Raw genomic sequence first — 14,653 nt, 5'->3', positions numbered from 1 at the left:
TTCAATTAATAAATAGTTGTATTATGATCTAAGTGAATTTGAAATTTCACGTTCACAAAATCACTTTTAAATTACATATGTCGCCCTAGAGGCGCCACCCGGGCGCAAAGGGTTAACCCTTGAGGGATCATCTTGACAGATGCGATCAAGAAGAACGAATTGCGAATAAAAATCACGTGTAGGATATACTCTAAGAGAAATGGGAGACTTGTATCTCACCTTGAAAAAATTACAAATACGGTGGTGTGTTGAAATTAATGATCGGCAGTGTACGTTCACAAGTGACATCCGGAGATAAATAACGTTAGTTTCGCTATGACACTAGCTTCCACTGTGAATGGTCGGAGTAAGAGAGTTAGTATGCGCTCCAGCATCTTCCGCATGAATTTAGAATGCACGGAAGGAAGCACGATCCGTTGGTGGTTGTTCTTTGATTATAAAATGACGTTACGTCAGCGAAATCATAGTGTGTCTCAATTTTTATTTGTTAATTACAAAACGACGCGTAAGTTTATTCTATAAAATTATAATTTTACGTTGGTCAGTAGCTAAAAGTGTGTATAGAATTTATCAGGGAGAGGAGTTTTCGAAAAGGATCTAAAAAAATTGATTCCAAAAGTGAGACAATAGTGAAAATATAATAAATTTGGGTAGAATTTATGCATTAAATAGGTTAAAGAATGAAATACTAGGACAGATGTTAAATTATGTAATCTTCAACAGTCTCGAGACAAAGTTTTAACTTGGTAAAAATTTTCGCGAGTCTTAGCCTGGCAGTTAACGAGTTAAAACTGTTACCATTTTTAGACGCCTGTTTTAGTGGGGATTCCGTGGACTCGCAACGATCGTGTCAAGTATGAAATCCGAGGCTTCGTGAACATTTAAGAATCTTCTTGGCGAAGATTGCGATCTCCGGCGCGCGTGTAATTGCTGTAACCGTTGTTAGCAGTGTGTCCAGCAACAATTTCCCCCCGTCGTTTCTGTAACCTCATCCCCATAGCCGGTCGTGTAATCATCACCCTCGAACCACGAAGAACTTGGAACGGTCGAGCAGATAATATCCACGCCCGGACACTTCTTCGAGAAGACACCCTCGAGAATCTCCTCATTTTTGCCGCGTTTGATCGCAACCACTTAGTTATTATGTCCTGGCTCGTGTAACTTCCAGAGTTGGCAAACTCGCACTTTTATCAAGAATGTTATCTTCAGAATTATCCGGGTGTCGTTAATGTTTATTATTTCGCCGTTTTAATGCTCGACGCGGCCCTCTTTTTCTCGGAAATTTCTCTCGACGTTCAATTAGCCAAGAATTTTTCGACATTAACCGATTCGAATGATAACGCAAAAATTCGAAATTAGCTGCGCTTACTTACGTCTTTTGGGACGATAATATCTATACAATTGTAAAGCATAAGGGCTGCCTGACAGGATACACCTACACCGAAAGTGGAGGCCGGAAGTACGCATTTGATTCTCGAACGCTGGGAACGATTTCAAATTTGCATTTACGTGCTTCCATTGAGCATCACGTCGGCTGATCAGCGTTATTATACGAAAGATTTCGTTGAGGTTACATCCTCGCGTGTGCGTGTGTATCGTATATGATCATACTTTTCTTGGCTGTGAGAAAAATGCGTATTGTTATTGAGAATTCTGTAGATTGCTTGTTAGGTGTAATTCAGTTTATGGTGTACATAATCTGGTACAAGCTAATTAATCATTTTTATTAAACGTTTCGACCCTCCTTTAATATTCTACTTTTCAGTTGTTTAAATATTTACATACTTTTCTAAAAAAAATAGGAATAATCGACCTCATATAACACAATGACTAAAAATATAATTTAAATATGATACATTTTAATCTCCGTGAAAATGTGATCGCCAATACCCTAAGGGGCCATGTGACTTTAAATAATATACACCCCCGCTCAGAAGTATGTGGACACTAAATATTCAATAACAGTTGCAAATCTATTGATATCAATTATATTATTTATCTTTCGATATGTTTATGTTGTATTAGCGAATATATTGTATTAATAGTTTTTTTTAATATCACATTAGTAATGATAAAAAGCTTTAGAGATAACCAGATAATGTTAACATTTTTTTTACCAGACTTGGATACTATTAATTTCTTCATTGTATCCGAAGTAATATTATCTCTTTATTTTGTAATATTTCGCCACAAATGTGTTTGATATATTGAACATTCGTTCTAAACTTTTCTATCTAAACGATCTCATATAAAATTAAATATGGCAGTCAAAAAATGTAATATAATTAAATGTTGTTAAATATACATCAAATATAGAATTTACCAACAAAAATTGTATAGTAATAATTTACGATGTATATTAATTATTCATTAAAAGTAGTACGTGTCCACATATTTACGAGCGAGGGTGTAAGTAAGAAAAAAAAAATGATCTCGTAAATTTTTAATTTTGTAGCTTAATTGTAGCTTAATGCTACGTTTATTATAACATTTTACCGAATAGGAACCAGATATAAGGTTGAAGCGTTTAACAAAGATAATTAAGCACGTGCTGATACCAGCCAGTATTATATTGTTTCACATTGACATTGAGATTCTCGTGCAGGGCGCGAGCGCAGCGTGTTTTTGTACGCGTTTCATTCAGTTTCGCCTTTCAGAATGTCGTAAGTCTTGATTTCATTGAGGAAGAAAGTGAACTCTCGTAGGTACAAGCACGCGCGCACGTCATGTCCGTTACGGTGTTCCATTTGTCAACGGTTCCGTACGTAATCGCTGACGGTTCTCGTCGCGATCGAGCCTGTACGTGATTTAGTTAAACTACGAGAATGTTAATTGATAATCCTACGCCTTTTCCCCCAGGCTTTGGCACCTCGTGACCAATCCACGAGTTCAATGTTTTCACGGACGTCGGACCGTTAACTCGACTCCCAACGTAACGATTGCATAATGGAGAGTAACGTCCAGTATTAAGGCGTCGGTTACGTGAATTTCTCTTGACCTCGGTGTACGGAGCCTGATGGAACGCGGAGGAGGATATACAGGATGAGTCAGAATCGACGGTCTAAATTTTGGGTATTTTTCAAAAGGATTAGTCTTCAAAAGTGTTGGTAATAACTAGGGCTCTAAAAATCTACAGATCAACTTCTTACTTATTCGGATGACTACAGTATGCATTTAAATTTAGTTCACTCTGTCTAGAATGTACTTCGTACCATACCATCGCGGTCTAAATTTTAAATAGTTTTGAAAAGCCCAAATGTTGGTAACTAAAGCTCTAAAAATTCACCTATCCACTTTTTATTTATTTGGATGATTACACTATGCATTGAAAATTTGGATTACTCTGTACAGAATGTACTTCGTACAATGGGATCACGTTAACCATGGCACGATCGTCTTGGCCTGTAACCGTTTTATATAGTTTGAGTTAGTGGCTCCACTAAGTGAAGTGGAGATGCCGTGCAGGATCTCCGCCTCTTCATGATTTACCACGAGGCGGAAGACGCCGAGACCGTGGAGTCGTGATGTACCGTGTTGGATTGACCTTCTGGGTCTCTCAGGACCCTACCGTTTAGATCCAGGATTTCCAAGCAACCTCCGCCCGCTTGGAAACCTCCAGGGCGAGTACCGGGTATCATAGATAATAATAACAATAACGTCTTTATTATACCATAAGTAAATAGAAGCTACGTGCACGAAGAAGTGTAGCTGATATCCAGCTTCACTTTATACAGTTACGTTTGCGGTGCCTATGGAAATTCACCTAGTCGGCGTTTTTCTCAGCAAACAAGCGTTCCCTTTGTTATGTTAATTATTCTTAGTGTACACGTGTTTAATGAACCGTTGCCGGCAGAATTTGATTTCTGGTACGAACGAAAGAAACGGGAACGCAAATGTATCTTGTCAATATTTTCGAAGATAAGATTTTAGCAATCGTGAGGTGTGCTGGAATAAGGAGGCAGCTCCGAACATTAATCCTTACCTCACCGCTATGAAAAGAAACCATGGAATCCGGAATTACCAAATTTCCTAATTAGGTACCTGTGCTACGATATGAAAAAGAGAAAGAAAGAAAATTTCAAAAATTTGAATTTTAAAACGTGTTTTTTTTAATTTCTCAAAAATTGAAAAAATGGAGCTGCCTCCTTATTGATGACCCCTCAATTAAGAAGTGCTATATCGGTTGAATCATGGTAGCGTAAATGATTCTTCACCGCTTTCATTTTAGTTGCTTCCACGCACGAACGCGTTCCTCGCGATAGACAGCGATTTAAATCATGCTCATTAGGCGAAAAATAAACAAGGGTAATAGAGAGGAAAACAACGTAATAATACCTATTACGCTGATCCGCGCGTTGTTGAGAAGTTTCTAGTAACTTGATATGCATCCGGAGGTAACTTCTGAATACGCGAATGGTACGTGATTGTACAGGAAATAGCCATTCGAATCCTCGATACTCGAAGCTTCGGTGTAACCATCTCATTGTTAGTAAATTAGACTTAATAGGAGATAAAATGCTTTTTGTCGGTCTTATCTAACGATGCCGACTCTTTTCACGAGAACGAGATCTTAACGTCGAAGACGAGGCACGGAATACAAGGAAACTCGTAACGGTTAACCTTTGGCTAATATCCACGGTGTATCTAAACATCAGATTAAACGCGACAATAATGGAAACTCGGAGTGAGTCGATCCTCATTGTTGGCACAGTCCTCGATGCTGTGATCATCGTAATCTCTAATCGACTTATTGCTGTCGTAAATATAATTGAGTTACAGATTACGCGGATAATCGGCTGTTAAACGTGACTTTGGTAACGTGCAAGCGTCCAGATACACATGCAGAGTTACAGACTCATAATCCGGGTCCGTTGAACCTAACTGTCCGCCTTTACGGCGGTCGTGGCTAGACAAAAAGGAAGGTCACCCGTCGGCTTCACGTTTCTATTTCGATGCGCCTCCCGCCTCATTAACGAAGAGATCTGATTATACCTGCATTCGACTTTGAATAAACGCAGCCAATATTCGAGTAGAATCTAAAAGCAGGTAATTAAAGACTATTAATATCTTCTGTACGTCGCGGTAATTAACTTATCAATTCTGGTTCATTTCATTCACGCTTCTCGTCGTTCGATTCAGCGCGATGTAATTATCGATACGAAATTGAACGAAAGTACGAATGTGGCTGTAATCTGGAGCATCGATATCAAATCACTTGTTTAGATAAATTAAAACCCTGATTCCTAATGCTGATTGGTATGATAGATAATTCACAGCAGATAGGCACTCAATAATTCCGAAATGTATGCTAGTTTGAATGGACTGCAGATTTGTATGCATTTAGAGGAAATTTGAATGCGCGAGGATATAAAAAATACCGAAAGTAAAGTTCATATTATAATACTTGCAAAGTAAAATAAATTCCTATTTAGATTCAATTTTTGTAGGTAAGTTTGCAAAGATTTTATTTTGCATAAAGATCCGTAGTTTAATTATTGATATCGATATCCAACGATGAAAGTATATTCCAAGGATATCATACTAATCAGATATCACCCTTTTTAACATCCTTTACGCTTTAGTAAATCTGCTTTGTCCAATGCCCTGCGCAAATATTGTTCTTACTCGTGTTATTTCTCTTCCATTTCTCATTCCGTTTTTCTTGATTCCGTTTTACATTTTGTTGCGCGCGATGCGCATACCGGCCTTTGAAAATAGCTCGCAGCTCAGCGTTGAACTAGTACGATAACTATTCGCCTACGATCGAGCGTGAATGGACGATCAAGCATCGCGTGTTCGCGAAGATCAAGATCGTGACCGCATACCGACGTAACGATCGATGCCAATTTCAGCGTTCGAGGTCACTTACGCGCATTTCGTGGCGATTCGCGTGGAAAATTGGCAAGCATCTCGCGCACACCCCTGCATATCGTATCCTAGATGTTTTCATGATCGTTCCTCTTTCCATGCGTGCATAAATAGCCTTATAATTGAACCCACAGGCAGGATGGAACACTTTGGATAGCGGTTACGCGTTACAGAAAGAGAATCGAGATCAGGAATTTAACCCAGATATCGAAACGTGTGTTTGTTTACAAATAGAGTCTTAGTTAACACGCTGGCCGCCACGTCATCCATATTAAAGGTGACAGGACTTTTTAATTTACAGGAATTTAATTTAATAAATTTTAATTTAATTACAGGAATTTACAGCAAAATTTTCGCGAAGTCTTACAAAACTGCGAAACAGCATTAATAGTCTCTCTTTCAGATGTCATCGTACGGTACACAATTAACAACCAGATCAATAATGGAGATAACATGATCGTAGCAAAGCTTTTGGTGGATACTGTACACGCACAGTTACAAACACGACAGGATCTAACGACACGAGCGTTCCGTTTAACGCAATTTTGTAATTCAGCGACCCGTGCGACCTAGAATTTACGCGATCTTATGCGGGAGAGACTATTTAAGACTCTCCGCTAATGTACAGTCTATTTAAAAACATTTAACACGTTGATTGCCAGACTGATTCACGTGGAAATGTCTACGGGACTAAAATTTTGTCTCGAGACAATCGAAAACTATAGAATCTAACATTTGTCGTATCACTTACTTTTGTATTCTCGTACGAATTCTACCCAGACTCGTTTTCATTAACACATAGCCCTTAGAAATTAATTGTTGATGTTCCTTAGCGAAAAGCTCTGTCGCCCATATATGGGTGACGTGGTATTCAACGTGTTAACACGGTGGTTTTTCTTTTCCTAGTCATTAAAGTGTTGCACCTTTTTTATTCGTCGTCCTGTACAACGGAATAACAGTACCTCCTTAACCGTGCGATCGTTATGCAATTTTATTCAGCGTTAATATATTCGCGCGGCGTTTCAAGTTCAACTACAACGTTTTTAGCGGCGACAGGTGTTGTTCCAGATATCGGCGAACCGAATGTCACTCCGTAAGAACGATCTACGCGACGTGAACAGAATTTGTATGGAACCTGTTCAAAATTTGTCCCGGGTCTGTCCCTGGGATTGTTGATAGCAATAGACTTGCTCAGAATAAGAGGACCCAAGAGCAAAACTCCTTATAATTGTCCAAGACTAGAGTTTTAAGAGGTTTCCGAGTACTTGCCTCGATGAAATGTAACAATGGACAGGGCTTGTCTTTCCATTCTGTTTCCTGGTCGGCCTTTTGAAGGTTCGTTAGAGTAAGAACTAATAAATAACCAGTTATTAGGCGCCCGTTTGTCGTTTTACAAACCCATCACCTCCGAATGGGAGCAGGTATGGCCGTATAACCGAGGTACTGTTCCACGGAAAGCTAAGACATATATTACATGTACGAAATTTGTCCAGGCGGTTTAGAAGGAATTCGGACGATGAACCCGAGCATTCAACCTTGACTGATCCACGGTATCTAGCTCCAGATGGAATTCCTGATGCATCGCCGTTCGTCTGCGGCGTGCTCCGTGTATCTTTCACCGTCCGTATTCATTTGGTATTCGAGCCCGAAGTATGCCAGTGAAATAACAGTACCTACCAGCGAGCTGGAGAGTCGTGGAACGGTCCAACTCTGGTGGTCCTAGCCAGCTAGGTCAGTGCCACCTTGAATTTAGTGTCACCGCGTGCTCGGTTATCGAATCGCGGAGGAGCAAGGAAAAAGCAAAGAAGAGAGAAAAAATAACAGGGAAGAACGGACACGGAGAAGTGAGCAAGGAGTAAGGCCCCTGACGATGACAGCGTGAAGGCGGCAGGAACGCTGGCAAACAACGTAACGCTGAAACACACTCGAAGTAACGGCCGGAACGAAGGAAGGATGAAGAGATGAACGACAGCATTGTTATCACAGCTTTAATCGCGGTCTTTGTTAACGTTCCCTGTGTGCGTTTTCTTAAGAATCCTCAATGGTCTCGAGCACATCTTTAGACGTGATTCGAGTACAATTTTTAAAGGAAAAGGATACATGGAAGAGAAACACTCGATGACTGACGTATCGCGTTACGACCGTGGGAAACTTCTGTCGATTTTTTCGATCACTCTTTACGGTATCATAACACGAACAAATAGCAACGTGTCCGTTACTTTTAATCGTACCAAGGATCGTGCGAGGAAGGAAATTATTCAAATGATTAATCGCGTCACGTCTAAGTCAGGAGCTATCAAGTAAGCTTTGCTAATGAGTCCAAGCAGGTTTAAGATGGAGTTGCAGTAGTAAAAGATATGAGAGTGGTGGTGTATCGAAATTAACGTAAGGGTACGAATTTCGTGATCCCGCCGTATTAGAATACGAATTTCCAAAGTTTTGCATGGATGGACAATTACTGATAGTTGATTTCCACGTGAGCGACCTCCCTTTAACAGACAAAATGAAATACACGCAATAGCGGAGCAACTTTTATTCGCGAGCGTATGTAACCGTACGATCAGAGCGAGAACGAAAGGGCTAAGAAATCGCGCTACGTAACAGTTCACGCTGTGTACGATAAATCAGCGATAACCCCGTAGGTAACTATTCCAGGTTCTCCCGTTTGTCACGGCCAGGTCGAATGTCGCACGCGCAAAAAGCGACAGGACTTTCCCACAAGTCGAGTGCTTTAAAACGGAAGATTAACGAAGACGAAGCGTTTACGGTTCGTAATAATGGCGTTATTGATGCGCGCCGCGTGTGCGTTCGCCCGTAAACGCGGAACTTGTCCGCGACGTCTTTCGGAACAATTTCCTACGTTCACATTGTAACGCGCGGGCTCGAACGCCAGCGGTTGACAAAGATGAAAAATCAGTCGAGGGATTATAGTCATTACTCTCGCGCAATGCCGAGGCTGATAGCGATTTGTCCAGGACGTGCATTCCGTGCGGCCTCCCGTTGTCGACAAAAGGGACCAGGACGAGAGCCGTGCCTACCTTCTGTATTATTCCGTCGGGGCTTCGTTTATAAATCGTTATCGTTGGTTCCCTCGCTTCAGATTTGACGCTGGAAATATTTTTGTCAAGACGAGTCTACATACGTATTAGGTCTACCGGAAAGTTCTGTTCGTTAAAAATGATATACAAATTGCAATCACGCCGGCAAGAAGTCAGAAGTAATGATAAAAATTAAATTATTCGATTAGATTTATTCGAGGTATGAAAAATTTATTCTTTTGTTTTATTCTAAAAAAGGACAGAACTTTCCAGTAGACCTGATACTTGGATATTTAGTGAAAATGATTTGTATAGTTGTTATGAACAGATCTATCCTTCTTGATATGTAAGAGAAAGTTTTTGTAGTATTCGTGGCTTCTTGAAGGTTGGAGAGTCTGATTTCAGTCTGGATTATTAAGGATGGGTAGCTTCGATACTGTAAGCCATGAATACAACGAATGATACCCCCGAAAGCCTTAAATCTAAAAGCAAGTATTTCCCATCTCAAGAGCAACTGTAACTAACAATTTCAAGCTAACATTATATTAGCATGAATCAGCAAACCGTGATAGTAGAATCGCGCGCTGTGTCGGTCCGTAATTACACGAGCTGTCAGAGAGTGACACCTTGACTACAATCGTAGTCACCGTTCAAGGCTGATGACATTGTCGCGTGAATCAGATATCGTTCATCCTTCGATCTATACACGCTGGCCACTCGAGTGTATCAAGGATGAAGTCCATCTAGAGGATCCCACGGTTTTGCATTCGTTATTCAAGGCTCGGGCGTCGCTTAGAAAATGTATCACGGTTTAGTCAACCGGAAACGCAGTCGCTTATGTTGGAACAAAAGGATATTATATTTAAAGCAGTGGATAGCAAAGATAATGTGGCACTTTTGCAATGCGAAGGGTGAATTGTCGAAGACACCGAATCACTGTAAATGCAGAGAATTTCTTGGCGGAGAGGTAAAGGCATTCTTGAATATTGGAATCATGAACGACAGGGAGGATACAGGGGCCTCTGGAACAATAGAACATCTGTCCCTCTAGGGTCAACGAACATCGCAAGGTGAAGCACGCATGTCTTTGACCGGAATGACACGCAGAAATGCCTCGTCTTGATGGGAGGGGAGACCTTAATTGCATTGTAGATTTTAATTGTACGACGCTCACCGTTCGCAGCCTGCGATTTTAACGGAATATTGTGAAAATGAGCGAGTCTGCGCGGATAATGCACGCTTCGAAATTGATGTATCACGGAAAAAAAAGAGAAGAAAGGTGCATATTTCGAGATAACAACTACTTTTCTCAGGTTGAGACGGTGGTGTCGTGCATTAACTCTCGTTCGGTTCGTGGTGTGTTAATTTCTCTGTTAGGGAGAGGTCTGCTTGCACGCACCGTGGATCTTTATCGTGCGTTACACGAATTACCGTGGATAAGTACGTCGTTATCTTGACACGTATCATTCGTCTGTAATTCGTGAAATGTGCTAACGGGAACGAGCAATTTTCAGGATACGTATCAGGAACTTTGAAACGAAGTTTAAGCTTACAGCATAAGCTGTACTACAAGTGTGGTAGAGATTCGATAGAATTTAAGAACAACGTTAAATTTACATGTTATCGAGCTAGGTAGAGCGAACGCACGCATTGTACTGAAATTGTTCGCCGTACGAATACTTCTTCCATCCACTGTACATGTTTAGGGTCCCGTAGAATAGCAACGGGCGAGGCATAGGACAGAGTACAGGGTATCGAAGCGGCAAGGAAAGGCAGGTCGAGACAGTGGGTGAGAAGAGGAGAGGACAAGAAGAAAGCCGAAGAATGGCGGAGCATCATCTTCACGCGATGCCGAGCGAGGCGAACTTATGTAATGCTTTCATGCAAGACAAGGCCAAGGTTTCCAGCAGACGCAGACTCGGTACGTGTGGTCCGTTCGTTTCATATTGTTTTATGCGACGGTCAGGCGACGCATTTAATTACGTCTATCGAAAGAAATCCTATGGGTCTTGTTCTCTGGACCACCAAGTTGGCGGAATTCAGAGACGGAAGGCAACTATACTCGATTGTAGGTATACTTCTCTTGGAAATTTTCAGCGGCTTTAGAATCGCAGGCTTTGGAGCAGTACCAAACAAAGTAGCTCAGGACGAAGGTCGCTGTACATTAAAGTGGACCTTATTTTAATGATCTTCGAAATCTATGTTACGCACCCCCTTAAATACCTTGGAAATACATACAACAAAATTCCTGCATTTGAGTTCTCAATTTTAATATTAACACGTGCCCCAAATTTTCGATAGTTTCAAATGGAAAATACATGGTATTTTTTCAATCGGTTACTTCGTTTTATTTAACTCAAATAAAAATTAATAAAACGATTTGAATTTTTGTGGAGTTATTGCTTATAATAATAGCAACAAGAATAGAAATTCTTCCTCAAGTATTACGAATGTATAGTCAAATCCCACAAATATTCGTTTCAATGAATTTTTCATTATAAATATGTATGTGAATATACTTATACATGTATATATTTATATACACATCGACATATTTATACAAACATACACTTGGAAACATCAAACCTACCATTTAATTTAAACAAATTTCTTCTGTAGGCATAGAAGGTATGAATATTTATGGGACTGACTGTATGTGTAAATATACGCATTCTTTTTTTTTATGGACGTGTGCGAGAGCATTAAGACGGTGCTTTTAAAGAAGTTTCCAATTACACTTTCGAACGTGACAATCTCGAAACAATTACCTTAAGAGGGATGTATATTTAATAACAAACGAGAATCACCTGTATAGTAACGTTCTAACGTAAACGCAGATTTCGTAGATCAGTAATTAGTGTTGCACGCCCATTGTCTTTTGTTCTTCCGTCGTATCTTTGACACTGAAAGCATTCTCACTCCTTAAAGGCGCTATCAGGATAAGTTGCCGTTTATCTCCAGGGAAGTTTTTCCCCGGTTTTCTCACTTTCGTTGTCCTTCCCGTGTCCGGGACTGCCATTGTTCAGTGTCGTTCGCTAATAGCGGGAAACGCGAAACGGAGCAGGAGTCGAGAACGCTTTTTAACCGGCTTCGCGGAAAAGGCGAGCCAGAATAGTTGGTTCCCGTTATTCGTCACTCTCGTTATCGATGGGTACGCCGATCTTGTTCGATGCTAATCTTACGAGCCCACTGCGCTCACCGCCTACCAATTAATTACCGTACACAGTTTTCTAATCTCGAGAAATTACCCTTTACAACTTTATTATTTCGTCGAGGCCTCGTTGACTTAATTAAATTAACACTCGTTGTTTTAACCAAGCTCCTCTACGTTATCTCGTAATATTCTTTATTTTCCATTTCTGTCGACTATTTTCATCAAGGTTTCCATCATTTTATTCGCGTAATTTAACATGTAGGTACATCTTGTTTGCGACGTTCTCGTAATTTTTATTTATCAACAACGACGCGACTCACAGTGATTGCGTAATACGTTAAATACAATAATTCAATGTCTATATGCAATTACATATTCGTCAGCTAGCAGGTCTTTTCGAGAAGTAATAACCAATACGGTGAAATATATTTGTAGTTCTGACTTCATCGCAATTCCGAACATGAACATTCTTATTGTCAGCACCTTAGGTCATTTTAATTCAAGCGTAATTCCATTGTGCGGTTTTACGTAAAATCAATTCTAAGGCAAAAGGTTGAAAGGATGCTTTCTTCCTCGTTAGATCAAACAACGATAATTTAGTTTTCATTTGCAAATAGATTAAGATACTGCTCCGAAACGTCTAGCAATTAATATTTTCCAAAGCAATTCTTGTCTATCGGTTTCATCGAGCATCCACGATAAAAGTCAAGCATATATTACAGCAAGCAGTTCATTAAAGCTGGTTCAGCACTAGATATTCGAATTCTCTTTTCGTAGCCGCCAAAGCAGCGTAGGCCTTAGACAATTGATTCTTCCATTATTCATGATATTTTACTCGTGTCGTTCGTGCATACTACGAAACGGGTTTTCCTTCAATATATTCAGTCGCGTTCCTCGTTTGTAAGCTTAATGCGTTCGCTGCCGACCACGTCAAAATGATTTCCGGTACAAACCATAACGGAGCCAAAGTGTAAGCATCCGAATATCCGGAGAAGATGCTAACGAGTGCGATAATGTTCCGTGAACTTTTTTATTACTTATAAAGATTAGCGACGATAGCACTACGAATCGTAGGAAAAGCCTTTGCCTTAGAAAACCCTTAGAAGCTCGATTTTCGGCCTATCCTCTTGCTGATCCTTACATTTATTATACTATTAGGGGGGCCAGAAAGTAATGTCTTTTCTGTCGATACTTGTTTATCATTTATTAGGTATTGTAAATTTGCACACTAGGTAGCGAAAACAGAGGCGATTATATAATTGACTAAAAATAAGAACTAGCCATAAATTTATTTGTTTGAATTTAATGTAAAAGAAACGACGTTACTTTCTGACCCCCCTAATACCTTACGAATTCTTTATGTTCTATGTCGACGCAGTTCACACGGAAAGTTTCAACGAAATTTAGTCACTCACCTGATAGGGGTAGGCACCTGGCCTGTAATAGCTACCAGTGTTTATCGCTGGATAGCTTTTCGTGCTGCCACACATAGAAGCCATCTTTCACCGATTCTTCTTTCTCTTCTGGATTTTTCTCGATCGTTTTCCCTCGCGCAGAATCTCCGAACGACGTTTTAAATAATTCGAATCGCGTTCATCGCAGAACTTTACCAGGTATCTTGTCGGATGCTCGAAAGTTCCAGAAATCGATTGTTCCAAAAACGAAAGAGCAGCCTTATCTCGATGAAACAGAATCGTTATTCCCCTGCTTGAATTGCAGATCCGCGACCGCGTATGCGCATAGGCCGAGTGTATTTTCGTATTGCCGCGAGGTAATTCAAGGTCACGTGGTAGCACAATTTTTTTAGCGTCCTGAACAGTCCCGTTAAGCACAGTCCCCGATATATTCATACGTGAGTAGCATTCCTTTTTTCGTAGCTTTTAACGCGGTGACCCATAAAAAAACCAGTTCATTTTTCAGACCAGTTTTTAAATGGTTCCGAACATTACCCACGTCGTTCCTCTCATAAAGAATAGTCTGCTCGCTTTCCTCGAGGTCTATTTAGTCCTCCAATTAAATTTCTGGGATATTCTTTCGCACCTTACGGCGCAAGGTCAAAGTCCTTTGGCAGTCTGTCGACAACACACTGCAACATCATCTTCTCCCTTGTCACCACGTTACGTTTGACAATCGAAGCTTCCTTCGTGAAATTGGAATTGAGTTTGCACTTTTCCTTAATTAGTTCAGCGTTCCCAAAATATAAATAGTCGGGTTGTTAAGAGAAAACGAGGTTCGTCGACGATAAATGAAGCGAGGTACAAAGCACTCCGCACTACGTCCTTCCTCCGAGACGGTTGACCACCGACTGACAGCAGGAGATCTTCACGCACCGTCGTTCTTCATCTTCATCCTTCCCGTTCAGCTAACCGACCGCTCTTTGCCGCTCATTCGGTTTCTTCTTCGTCCAGCGAGCTTTGTCGGCCGACTGCGCTTCACGCCACTTTACTTTTTGGCTCTGTCTTTCTCGTGGGAATCACCGACCGGTGAACTTTTCTTCCCTTAATTTTCATCGCCGCTCCGCTTCTCCCGGTTCTCCCTCTCCCTCTCCCTCTCCCTCGCCGCGCACCTCTTATCTTTTTCTTATTCATTCTTG

General features: G+C 40.7%; 1 protein-coding gene across 2 annotated transcripts in view; it reads right to left on the bottom strand.

Annotated features, from left to right (window-relative positions):
* The window catches only part of LOC128895470 (uncharacterized), a 32,599-nt gene extending 18,279 nt beyond the window's left edge, over positions 1 to 14,320 (bottom strand). For both annotated transcript variants that reach the window (XM_054158074.1, XM_054158075.1), the window contains exon 1: positions 13,476 to 14,320. In XM_054158074.1, the coding sequence (XP_054014049.1) occupies positions 13,476 to 13,559 (84 nt within the window). In that variant the 5' untranslated portion in view covers positions 13,560 to 14,320. The remainder of the gene's footprint in view (positions 1 to 13,475) is intronic.
* Positions 14,321 to 14,653: the final 333 nt, after the last annotated feature.

Source organism: Hylaeus anthracinus, unplaced genomic scaffold, assembly GCF_026225885.1.
Source record: "Hylaeus anthracinus isolate JK02 unplaced genomic scaffold, UHH_iyHylAnth1.0_haploid 5, whole genome shotgun sequence".
In the NCBI taxonomy this organism is placed as follows: Eukaryota; Metazoa; Arthropoda; class Insecta; order Hymenoptera; family Colletidae; genus Hylaeus; species Hylaeus anthracinus.
The sequence above is the reverse complement of the archived record's forward strand: the minus strand, read 5'-3'. Positions and strand labels throughout refer to the sequence as shown.